The sequence below is a fragment of the Bufo gargarizans genome, chromosome 4, assembly GCF_014858855.1.
Source record: "Bufo gargarizans isolate SCDJY-AF-19 chromosome 4, ASM1485885v1, whole genome shotgun sequence".
Taxonomy (NCBI): domain Eukaryota; kingdom Metazoa; phylum Chordata; class Amphibia; order Anura; family Bufonidae; genus Bufo; species Bufo gargarizans.
The window spans coordinates 108158689-108172105 of NC_058083.1; the positions used below are offsets into that span (position 1 = coordinate 108158689).

Sequence of the window (13417 nt, forward strand, 5' to 3'; positions counted from 1 at the left end):
GTATCCCCCACACTGCCCCCCCCCCACATAGTAGTTTCCCCCACGCTGCCCCTACACAGTAATGTCCACCACGCTGCCCCCATACAGTAGTGTCCCCCACACTGCCCCCCACACAGTAGTGTCCCCCACACTGCCCCCCAACAGTAGTGTCCCCCACACAGCAGTGCCCGCCACACAGTAGTGTCCCCCACACTGCCCCCACACAGTAGTGTCCCCCACGCTGCCCCCACACAGTAGTGTCCCCCAACAGTAGTGTCCCCCCACGCTGCCTCCACACAGTAGTGTCCCCCACACTGTCCTCCACACAGTAGTGTCCCCCACACTGTCCTCCACACAGTAGTGTCCCCCACACTGTCCTCCACACAGTAGTGTCCCCCACACTGTCCTCCACACAGTAGTGTCCCCCACGCTGCCCCCACACAGTAGTGTCCCCCACACTGTCCTCCACACAGTAGTGTCCCCCACACAGTAGTGCCCCCCACACTGCCCCCCACACAGTAGTTTCCCCCACACAGTAGTGTCCCCCACGCTGCCCCCCACACAGTAGTGTCCCCCACGCTGCCCCCACACAGTAGTGTCCCTCACGCTGCCCCCCTCACAGTAGTGTCCCCCACGCTGCCTCCCACACAGTAGTGTCCCCCACACTGCCTCCCACACAGTAGTATCCCCCACACTGCCCCCCACACAGTAGTATCCCCCACACTGCCCCCCACACAGTAGTGTCCCCCACACAGTAGTGTCCCCCACACTGCCCCCCACACAGTAGTGTCCCCCACTCTGTCCCCACACAGTAGTGTCCCCCACACTCCCCCCCACACAGTAGTGTCCCCACATTCCCCCACACACAGTAGTGCCCCCCACACTCCCCCCCCCACACAGTAGTGCCCCCCACACTCCCCCCCCCCACACTCCCCCCCCCACACAGTAGTGCCCCCCACACTCCCCCCCCCACACAGTAGTGTCCCACACGCTGCCGCCACACAGTAGTGTCCCACACGCTGCCGCCACACAGTAGTGTCCCACACACTGCCCCCCACACAGTAGTGTCCCCCACATTGCCCATATAGTAGTTTCCCCCCCCCACATAGTAATCCCTCCCATAATAATTTGCCCCCCACTGTGCCACACAGTATCCCACCATATTACCCCCCCCCCCCCGTCCTCCTGTGTGAACCCCCCTCATGCACCCCAAAGTTGCCACATAAAGTAAAAAAACTAAATTTGCCCCCACATAGTATCCCACCATATTTTCCCCCCACGCGTCCTCTGTGCACCCCGGCCCCCTCATGTCCCCCAAAGTTGGCACATAAAAGAAAAAACAAAAGAATAAAACCCCTAAAAGCTAAATACTTACCTGCGCTTGCTCGCAGAGTCCCAGCACTGTGCTGCTGAGTCCCGGCACAGGCGCTCGCAATTATGTCATCTACCGCATAGGCTTTAGGCCTACTAGGCCTGGAACCTATGGCGGTGATCGGCGGCGGGGCAGAGAACTATGCGCTCCGCTCCCTGCCCTACCGCAGTGGGTGTCAGCGCTTCAGCAATGAGTGCTTCCATCTGTATTGATGGAAGCGCTCATTGCTTCTGGGCCTGCTGGCACCCCCCCACCCCCCGGGCACGCCACTGCTTAGAAGTAGAATTTTTAACAGGAGTACTCTGATCAGACCATGTTCCAGAATTAGATAAGCTGCAGGTTATAAAGACGTGATGAGGAACTGACTGCTAGACCTCAATGAGTGTCCAGGGACTGGGAAGCTATGAAGCATCCAGCATAAGATTATTATGACTTGTAGTCCTCGGATGCCTCATTATCACACTACTGTTTAATCACTGTCTGTCTGCTTACTAATAAATTCACAACTTATTTGTTTCCCAAGGAAATAGATCTGACAGCTTAAACAACTCAATTCTCTTGGAAAGAATGAGCGAGGAATATGCCGCCATAATAATCCTACAGAAACTGCTGCGGCACATACAGCGGTCGTACATAGTCAGCAATTGTCTTCAATATCCCTGGGCAACTAATCCCAGGGGAAATAGCAATGCTGGCAAATGCTATTAATATCCAATGCCTGTGCTTCTCCTTCTAGTCGCTGTAAAAACGATGACTGGCATCTGAGTGGGCATGTTTATCAAGAATGTCCATCATATCATTTGGGAAGAAGGGATGCAAGTGAGCTCTTATCAAGCTCTGCCTCTAATACCACCAGGTGTAAGGCAGCTATCCTATAAGTCAATGTTTAACCCTTTAAATAGGCTTTGAGACATGAGTCGGATATTAAATAAGCCAGCACCTCATCTGCAGACAGCTGTTTCAGGGTTATTGCAGAGCACAGATACAGGTAACTGGCTTAAAGGGGTTGTCTACTTTTTTTAATGTTGATGAATTGTCCTCAGGAGAGGTCATCAGTAGGGATGAGTGAATCGACTTCGGATGAAACATCCGAAGTCGATTCGCATAAAACTTTGTTTGAATACTGTACCACTTGAACCGAACCCGAGCTCGGGAAAAGGTTTTTAACAGTAGAAATGAATTTTTGAAGTTATTACCTGAAGTCTCACAAGACTTCACGAAGTAATAACTTCGGCTCACCTGAGCCGAAACATTCTAATACTGTACGGAGCGCTGGCAAACGAAGTTTCATCCGAAGTCGATTCGCTCATCCCTAGTCATCAGTATCAGAAAGTCAGGGAGCTGACACCCGGTACCCCCGCCGATCTGTTGTTTGAAGAGAAGGCCTTTCCTTCATTGTTTACCTGCTCACCGTCGCCATCTCAGTGGTGACCAGGTGTAATTACAGCTAAGCTGTCCTTTTCACTTCAATGGGAATGCTCCTTTCTATTCAAGTGAATTAGAAGGAGCCACCCATAGAAGTGAATGGGGCGGCCTAGGTGTGATTACACCTGCTCACCGCTGCATTTGTGCCAGTGCACAGGTAAACAATGAGGGGAAGGCAGCGCACGCATGAGCGTGGCCTTCTCTTCAAACAGCTAGTGGAAGTGGCGGGTGGTGGCCCCTGCCGATATGATATTGATGTTAAAAAAGTGGACAACCCCTTTAACTCATTTGACACATATTGAGCAAAATTGCAGAAAAATTTGCATTACAAAAATCATTCTGATTGTTGATACTTTAATTTAACTTCCATGAACCTTCATTCAGAATCTGAAGATTCACTTTGCATACTGTAAAAGTACAAATGCATGTTACACCCAAATATATATGTTCACATAGTGCCCTATATTACCAAATAATACATACATAGACACCCACGCAATTCTGCCATGCAGTGCCAAAATAATACCTTCATACTGCATCCAAAAGTTCTACTGGATAGTACCCAAGTAAAATTTTAGCTGCTCTTACAAAATAAAGCAGAACCTTGCAGTGCACTCCTCACAGTATCTAATACCATCTGGAGTGTTCCTCTTGTCTCTGAGTGACTATTGGAGGATGCGCCTAATTTATGACAAAGCCTGCTTCTTGTTATAAATTCGGTGCATCATCCGGGAGGGAAGGGGATATCAAAGTGCCGGTCTTGATACATCTTCCTCTTAGTACTCAAATATAATTAATTGCAAGACATTTGTCTAAATTATACTATCTAGTCTTTGAACTAGGGTAAGGGACTGTAGCTGCAGCCACATGAAGTGCTGCATTGGGGGTTTCAAGCTCTGCTTGCCCCAAACCAGTGGAATCTCTTTCACCAGTGACATGTGATGTGCCCTAAACTCACTCAGGGCCAGCTCTGGTTGGGGCCTTCACAATGGAGAGCTAGTGGCCACTGGTAGCTACTTTATTTTGGAGGTTAAACTCGCCAGTAACCACCAACTATCCAGTGTGAAAACCCCAATAAACAATGTCCTACATCTCTACTTCCAAGACATGGGAACTGAAATAGAAGGACTGGGATACAGCTTATTTTGAATACAGTTAAGGCCCTTTTACTTGGGCTGAGGATTGAGGTAATTATTGAGAACAAGCGTTCATACATGATGCCAACAGTCAATCGGCAAATGAGCAACCGCTCGTTCGTCAGTTATGACATCTTTTATGATGCACCTAAAGTCATCGATTGCTGGCAGCGGATTGCCCTGTGTAAACAGGGATGTGCTGCTGACAAATAATGAATATGTATGGGGATGAATTATCGCAGTAGTATGATGCGCAGTGGCCTGGGCAGGAGGTAAGAGGATGGGAGTGTTAGTAGAGGCCAAGGATGTTAGTAGCCCTCACAATGGCTATGGTACTCCCCAGCACTCCCTGGGCCAAGCACACTGAAGGGACGGGTGCACCCTTTTTTCCCCTCAGGGCACACCTAGGACTGAGGGGGTCTCCTGCCTGGTGGTGGTCTGAGGTGTAAATTAGTGCTGGTGGTGTATTGTGGGGGTGCAACTCTAATGTGTCTCACTTGCTTCCTCAGGGGTTGGCATCAGGCTCTGTTTCTCTTTGTAATCCCTTTGGCTGGCTGGCTCTCCCCAGGGCTGCTCTTTGCTTCCTCCCTCTTGTCTGTCTACAACTACTCTGCAGCCACGCCTTGCTGGAGGGAATGGGTGGTGGAAATGGCTCCCAGGGCCAGTTAACCCCACTTGCAGGAACACACAGCACACATATAATGAACCCCTTATGTAGTGGGCTGTCTGCACACTGCAGTAGTGATTGTTTAACCCCATAAAGAGGGGATGATTGCTGCAAGTAAATGCAGCTCTCTCCTTGAGTCAACAATCAGGGAGTTATTGGAAAATATCAGTAGATAACATTGCAATGTATGTTTTCTGGTCACCACTTATATGTCTTCTCAGTTTCTGTGTATCAGCTACAGGCAGTAAAACATTCCAGCCACTCCTTGCTATAAATGGCAGTTTCTCATGCAGCTCATGGATCCTAACCCTATAAATCTCAGTTATGTGACTGTTATTTCAAGTATTTATGTGTCTATAGCAGATAAGACATAATAAAGCTTAATTTTACTGACTGAGCACCAGGCATGGGTGTAGTGACTTCACTACTAGCATCGCCTGTGCATTCCAGTCTCCATGTAGCACCTAGAAACACATGTACAAAACAAAAACTGTCATGTTCTTACCATGTGTATAAGAATAATTAATAGAAAATAATTCTTCACCCATTCCATAGATAATATCACTAAACATCAGGGGCAGATTGGCCATAGACCCCACCCCACAGGGACATTTTCCGCTGGGCCGATGCCGAGGTAGTCAAGTAAGCCCTTCTCACAGCCAAAATTAAAGAGGTTGTCTCATTTCTGTAAATAACATTTATCATGTGGAGAAAGTTAATACAAGGCACTTACTAATGTATTGTGATTGTCCATATTGCTTCCTTTGGTGGCTGGATTAATTTTCCATCACATTATACACTGCTCGTTTCTATGGTTAGATGAGGCAGCATTTTGTGCTGCACTGTGTTATTTGGTTCTTCTGGGGTGGTATTTTGTGCTGCACTGTGGTATTTGGTTCTGCTGGGGCAGTATATTGTGCTGCACTGTGGTATTTGGTTCTGCCGGGGCAGTATTTTGTGCTGCACTGTGGTATTTGGTTCTGCTCGGGCAGTATTTTGTGCTGCACTGTGGTATTTGGTTCTGCTGGGGCAGTATTTTGTGCTGCACTGTGGTATTTGGTTCTGCTGGGGCAGTAGTTTGTGCTGCACTGTGGTATTTGGTTCTGCTGGGGCGGTATTTTGTGCTGCACTGTGGTATTTGGTTCTGCTGGGGCAGTATATTGTGCTGCAATGTGGTATTTGGTTCTCCTGGGGCAGTATATTGTGCTGCACTGTGGTATTTGGTTCTGCTGGGGTGGTATATTGTGCTGAACTGTGGTATTTGGTTCTGCTGGGGCGGTATATTATACTGCACTGTGGTATTTGGTTCTGCTGGGGCAGTATATTGTGCTGCACTGTGGTATTTGGTTCTGCTGGGGCAGTATTTTGTGCTGCACTGTGGTATTTGGTTCTGCTGGGGCAGTATTTTGTGCTGCACTGTGGTATTTGGTTCTGCTGGGGCAGTATATTGTGGTGCAATGTGTTGTTTGGTTCTGCTGGGGCGGTATATTGTGCTGTACTGTGGTATTTGGTTCTGCTGGGGCAGTATATTGTGGTGCACTGTGTTGTTTGGTTCTGCTGGGGCAGTATATTGTGCTGCACTGTGGTATTTGGTTCTGCTGGGGCAGTATATTGTGCTGCACTGTGGTATTTGGTTCTGCCGGGGCAGTATATTGTGGTGCAATGTGTTGTTTGGTTCTGCTGGGGCGGTATATTGTGCTGTACTGCAGTATTGCAGGCCCCGCCTATTTCTGTTGTCCCTGCCTACTTGTATTGTGCACTGTCTGTTAAATTGGACACGCCTAAAACATGGGACCACTTTTTTCAGGTCCTCTAAGTTCCCAGTTTATTCACCTTTCTCTGTTCCCCCAAACATCTATGGGGTCATTTATCAAGACCGGCATTTAGACACCGGTTTTAATACCCCTGGTCTGGCACTTGATGCGCCGAAGTTATGTAAAGGGCCTGCCAGCCCTGGAGCCCGGGGAGAAGGCAGAAGCAGTTATCAGCACTTCTGCCTTCTCCTCACACAGGTGTGCGCTATGTAGGGTGGACTCGACTTGGGGGCAGAGGAGCGCAGAGCTGCAGGGTTAGGAGACCTGATCAGCTCGGTCTGTGTACAATGCCCCCACCGCAGGATGGTTTCCCTGTGTCCCCAAAGGTCTTTCAGTGACCTCTTGGAGACAAATTATGTGGTAAAAATATATTAAATAAGTTATAAAATTATTTTAAAAAATATAATAAATCACAAATAAAAGAAAAAAAAATATGATGTGGCAAAAAAATTGAAAATTAGAAGAAAAAGAAATACTAATAAAAGGAAAAAAATTAAAGGAAAAATTGCTAAGTAAAAGAGTGTTCACTGCCCCTAACAGTCTTTTTATGATCCCTTGTCATTATGTGGCAAAAATATATATAAAAAATAAATAGAAAAAATAATAATAATAATAAAATACAAATAAAAATAAATAAAAAAAAGTGCTAAATAGTAGTGTTCATTGTCCCCCCAACAGTCTTTTTATGACCTCTTGGAGGAGATATTATGTGGTAAAAATGTATTTAAATATTAATTAATTATAAAAATAAAAAAAAGAATACAATAAAATATTATTAAAATACAAATAAAAGTAATAAATGAAAAGTAAAGGGTGAAAAATTCACAAGGCCTGGTTATTAAAGTGTTAACCAATAAGCGCTTTCCCCACTAGTAAGAGAAAGTGCTTACTGGTTATTGCAGGAGGCAGTAATAACCAGGGAGCACGGCCTCTGCAGTGAGGGAAATCACTGATTCAAGTTCCTGCAGCGTGGCCCCTGAACCAGAAGATGCATACTTAACTGCTCCATGCCGCCCTGCCCCTGCTGCCTCCATCTTCCAGTTCCTGCACTTTTACACCTGTCTGTGCATGACCATGGTCACATACACCGCTCCAGTCAATGACTGGCTGCAGCAGTGACACGCTGCTTGTGGCCACATCAACGCTGAAGCCAGTGATTGGCTGCAGAGATACATGTGACCACAGCCATGCACTGACAGGTGTAATCATCGCCGGGAGCAGGTAAGTATAACTCTTCGGTTTCAGGGGCCGTGCTGCAAAAACTTGTTAAAAATTCATTTTTACTGGGAAATCCCTTTAAGCCAGGGGTGTATTAGCCATAGATCTCACAGGGAAATTTCCCAGGGGGCCGTCTGGGCCCTCCTCACGGCCGGCCAGTGAGAGTTTTTGGGGATGTATTTTGTGCTCATGGGGGCAGTATTGTGTGATGAACTGTGGGGCGGTATAACTTGCCACAATATGGTATTGCTGGCCCGGACTTCCATTAATTTGTACCCGACTACAAAACGGGGCCACTGTTAGTATTTTTCCAGGGCCATCAGCGAGATATTCCGATCAATTACTGGTAACACGTCTTCATAGGGACACTCACTCATGATAACTAGCGGTATAATTGTGCCGCACATCAATCTGTGTGATCAGGGATGTGCTACTGATAGTCAATGTAACTAAATGGAGGAATGACTGTGATGGCGATGATTCCTCCCCAGTCACTTTACATCTGCCTGTTTACATTGTGGCCCCCTGAAATAGAGCCATGTGACAATGAGGCCCTCAGACCAAAAAAGTTTGTACACTCTGCTTGAGAGAGTAGAGTCCTGACCAGGTTTTCACCTCCAGTAGAAGAGGAGATAATCCCAACTAAGACTAGGCCCCCTCTTGCCCTGGCCCCATAGCAGTCATATGGTCTGCCGCTATGGTAGTTGCACCCCTGAGTGGCGTGGAAGTGGAAGAAGTTTCAGATTCAGCTGCAAATCCCCTTTGCGACCGTATCTGAGACAGATATACACTAAAAAGTGGCGTATATCTAATCATAAATGACCCCTCCCCGCTAGACTCTTTCTGGGTGCAAGCAATTGAGAACAATATAAAGATTCCTCCCCTCCTTCTTATTGTCCTGTTTTAGCTGTAAAGTAACTGGCTGCAGAGACGGGAATCGAAAATTGTAGGCTCTGCCCCTTGGATAAACCCCAACTTAATGATCTTAAGAATTCCTGCAAGATTGTTTTTTTTTTCATGAACATACAGAAAATCCTACAAACCGACAAACGGTGCAGATAAGTAGAACATCCCAACCCTTTACATTGCTAGTTACACTACGGCTACAGCTGGCAATCACACTTTGAGACATTTGATTCATTTTTTTGACCAATAAGCACCTTTTAAGGGTGCCCACCTATCTTTTTTGATGGATTAAGGAGAAACTGGGGTGAAAACCAGATTCACAGTTTGAAGGGTTGGATGTGCCTGTTGGCTTCCATTGGTGCTTTGCAGTGCTGGGGTCCTAGGTACAAATATGACTGAGTACAAGATCTGCATAGAGTTTCTATATTCTCCCTGTGTTTGCGTGGGTTTCCTCCGGGTACTCTGGTTTTCTCCCACAGTCCAAAAGACATACTGATAGGGACCTTACATTGTGAGCCCCATTGGAGACTGCAAGCAATGATAATGCCTGTAAAGTGCTTCAGAATATGTCAGCGCTATATAAATGAGTAAAATAAATGTAAAACCAAAAATATCGCTATCTTTCTCAAAGGATTGTAGCAGCCCTATTAAAGTCTTACCACACTGCCCTTAACTAGAGTAGGGTCTGGACGTCTGAGAATGGCACCAATCTGCAAAATCCAGAGTCTACCAAAAGTAGATGCAAAAAAATCACCCTGGGCTAACCAATAATGAAGCGGTGAGATCATATAAAGAACAAACCGGTCGACTGTAAATAGACGAAGAAAGCTTTTATCCAAGACACATAGTTGGTCTACAATACAAGAACATTGCTGTAACACTTGTGTCTGTGTGACTCTTTTCTTGGCAGAATATTCTAACTAAAGTGGAGGAGGGGTCCGAGCGGGAGGCTTCAGCACTACAAGCCCACCGGGAGCTGGAGAAGGTAAGGACCATGCTGTAGAAGAATTTAGAAAACGGTGAAAAATAACTCGTAATGGTGCTAGAGCGGTATAAATAGACCTGTAGAAATAATAGGTCCCTTCCAGGGCTAACTAGAAACTCAGAAGTCAAGTAGCAGACGATATTAGTGGAACAATGAGCAGCCCATTTGTGCCTTTGAGTAACTGCATTGATGTTTTCTTTTGTATCCAGCCTTCAATTTTATATTGTTAACATTGTTACTGTTCATTGTTATTACTTGTTACAGGTTTTTTTTGTTAGTTTTTTTAAGAAAACCCGTACGATTAATGCATGTTATCAGGGAGGGGGATTTGAGATGTTATAGGATTAACAGCCCCCTGACTAATAGGCATTTAAAGTGCTGGTCACTTAATTTTGTTACCCGGATGCCAGGAAGCATGCCATAAACAAGACTTCAGTCAAACATCACACTGCTAGGGCTTGTTCACATGGCCGTTGTGCGGCCGTTCCGTGCATTGGGGACCGCATTTTGTTGCCCACATCCGTGCGGCGGCCGGGACAGATCCAGATCCATTCAACTTGTTCTATTTTTTTGCAGTGCAGAGACACAGACAGAAACACCAAGGGAGCACTCCGTAGTGCTTCCGTGGGGTTCCGATCCGAGTTTCCGTTCCGCATCTCCGTGATTGCGGACCCATTCAAGTGAATAGGTCCGCATCCGTGATGCGGAGTGCACACGGGCCGATGCCCATGTATTGCGGACCCGCAATACGGCGACGGGCACACAACGGCCGTGTGAACAAGCCCTTAATCGGACTGCTGTCATTACAATGTCGGGGCAGATTTACTGATTATGTGTAATAGTTAGACAGCGTAAAGTTAGATACGGCAGACTGAAGACACACCGAGTCCATCAGTGGTGCATGTCGTGTGGTAAATTTGGCTCATAATTCTGGCCTAAAAGTCTGTCTCAAAGTAAGCCAACCAATAGTTGGTATAGAGCAGGGATGCCCAACCTGCGGCCCTCCAGTTGTTGCCAAACTACAACTCCCAGCATGCCTGGACAGCCTACAGCTATTAGGGAATGATGGGAGTTGTAGTTTTGCAACAGCTGGAGGGCCGCAGGTTGAGCATCCCAGGTATAGAGCTAGACAAGAGTCCCTGTGATAAATCTGGTGCAGGTCTAGGTCTATGTTTTCTAAAACGCATAGGGGGACATTTACTAAGACCAGTGATTTAGACGCCGGTTATAGTCCCTGTTCGCTGCAGCTTGATACGCCTAAGTTATGTAGAACTTAGGCACATGATCTGGCGGCCAGTCAACAAGATTAAATCAACGCCAGCTCCCTTGCTACGGTAGATATAAGTCATTTTCTACACCAAAAACAGACGTAGACAATGATGAATGAGATGGGCCTGCTGGCGCGCCCTCTGACCCCGGCCCACACCACTCCCCCTTTTCTCGGAAAAAGAGACATAAGTGGCGTACATGGGGGAAAAGGCACAGATTTTGCCACAAAACAACTTTGTGGCAAAATCTGTGCTAAATACAACAAAAAGTGGTGTATATTTTTAAATAAATGACCCCTCATAATACATTCAGCACATGGCACATGCCCTGATTTTTTGTTGACTTTTTTTGCATTTTACTCCAAAATTTTAGAAAACAGTTTGTAGAAGGGAGTGAAAAGTGGCAGTGCTTTGTCGCTTGGCCAGGATTCACACACGCTTTTAAATTGCAACGATTTAAAATGTTGCTAAATTGTTATGCAATCTCACTCCAGTAGGTCGGGGGCAGAAAAGTTGAGGAAATATCTCTGGACCTGTTTAAAGATGCAACAAATTCTGCAACATTGGCCATTTACATTACATGTGGGTGCATCTAGATTTTGGTGTAAATTGTGGCAAAATGTTATGAATTTGATGCATTTTGATCTAGAGAAATTATCTGAGTCTAGACAGACAAAGAGGCGTGACTTAATGGAAAGGGGTGTAGCCTTATAATGAAACATTTTGCGTAAAAATTGCACCGCAATTCTGGCATAAAATTCTGTCTTAAAACAAGCCAACCTATAGCTGGTATAAAGATAGACAAAGATGTCTATACCTGCACCAGATTCACTATCCAGCCTTAGCCGATGTGTCTAGACCAGTGTTTCCAAACCAGTGTGCCTCCAGCTGTTGCAAAACTACAACTCCCAGCATGCCCGCACAGCCAAAGGCTGTCCAGGCATGCTGGGAGTTGTAGTTTTGCAACAGCTGGAGTCACACTGGTTGGGAAACACTGGTCTAGACAGCCTGCCTAAGGCTACACCATCTATAGGATTAGTACATCTGCCCCACTGTGTGTCATTTTGATATATTTATCGCCAATAACATAAACCAGCATAAAAAAATATTGCATATCAGAGATTTCCTCTGGTATGTTAAAACTTTTGGGGGGCTGCAGCTAGAGAAGAGACTTTTTCCTAAATGTATCTTCTCTATTTACGTAGATGATCTCTGCAGACATATGCAACATATCATGTCCATATACAATGCTTTCGGAAAATCTTCAGACCCTTTGACTTTTTTTTTTACTTTTTTTTATGTTACAGTATTGTGCTAAAATAAAAAATAAATTCCCCATCATTCTGCACACAATACCCCAATAATAAGAAAGTGAAATAAGAATGTTTAAAATCTTTAGTTAATTTATAGAAAAGGAAAAACTGAAATCTTGCATTGACATACTTTACTCAGGACTTTGGCAGTGATTACAGCCTCCACTCTTTTTGAGTATGATGCCACAAATTTTGCACACCTGGATTTAGGGATTTTCTGCCATTCTTCTCTGCAGATCCTCTCAAGCTCTGTCAGGTTGGATAGGGACCATCAGTGGACAGCTATTTTCAGATCTCTCCAGAAAAATATTTGATTGGGTTCAAGTCAGGGCAAGTGTCTTTTACAGAGGAAAGACTTCCTTCTGGCTATTCTGCTATAAAGCCCAGATTGGTTGAGTTCTGCAGTGATGGTTGACCTTCTGGAAGTTTCTTCCATCTGCACAAGGAAACTTTGAAGATCAGCCAGAGTGACCATTGGTTTCTTGGTCACCTCTCTTTCCAAGGCCCTTCTGCCCGATTCCTTAGTATGATAGGATGGCTAGCTCTCAGAAGAGTTTTGTTTGTTCTGAAAGTTTTTCTGCATGAGTGCAGCAGAATTATTTGTACCCTTCTCCAGATCAGTGCTTCCACACAATCCTGTCCTTGAGCTCTACAGGCAGTTCTTTCCTCCTCATGGCTTGATTTTGCTCTGCTATGCATTGTCAGCTGTGAGACCTTATAAAGACAGTGCCATGGGTAGCAAGCCTCTGTGGAAGCTGGTGTGGAAGATGGGAATGGTAGTGGCCCTGATGTAGTGTTGTGGTGTCCTACCTCAGGCCGTTGCTCCCTGGGGTCCAATGCAGTGAAAGGGTTGATGAAGACGAATGAGGCCAGACTTGAAATGTAGTAATGTTCTTTTACTAAGTGCAACTTGCACTTGAGAATACAAACAGTTTCAGCAGACTTTAGTGCAAATTCCTTCTGGCACCCGCGGGGGAGGTAAGGTAGCAGGCTGACTTGATGCTGATAACTTCTGCACTTAGCTGACTGGCCAAATAGTGGCTTGACGATGAGGGTGTCCTTGTCCTGTTTTCCGCCTCTTTATATGCAGGGAGTTGGTGCTCTACGAGCTGCTTCCTCACACCTATGGCTGAAGAGAGGCAAAATGCATTCCCTCTCCACCTGCACTCTCCTCTCAACTGACTCTCAGCACCCACCCTTGGCAGGAAGTCGGACTAACCCACTTTTACCAATGAGGGGGAGGAATGGAATGGTAAGTTCCATTCCTGTGCATGATACTGCCAGCCATACTCCACCTGCTGGTAAACCAGGTACATATCATGTCATACATTAGG

General features: G+C 46.0%; 1 protein-coding gene across 1 annotated transcript in view; it reads left to right on the top strand.

The window, feature by feature from the left end:
* LOC122935255 (ephexin-1-like) overlaps nucleotides 1-13417 on the top strand; it is a 55749-nt gene that overhangs the window by 25634 nt on the left and 16698 nt on the right. Inside the window, exon 7 of the mRNA XM_044291017.1 lies at nucleotides 9428-9502. Coding sequence (XP_044146952.1) covers nucleotides 9428-9502 — 75 coding nt within the window. The remainder of the gene's footprint in view (nucleotides 1-9427; nucleotides 9503-13417) is intronic.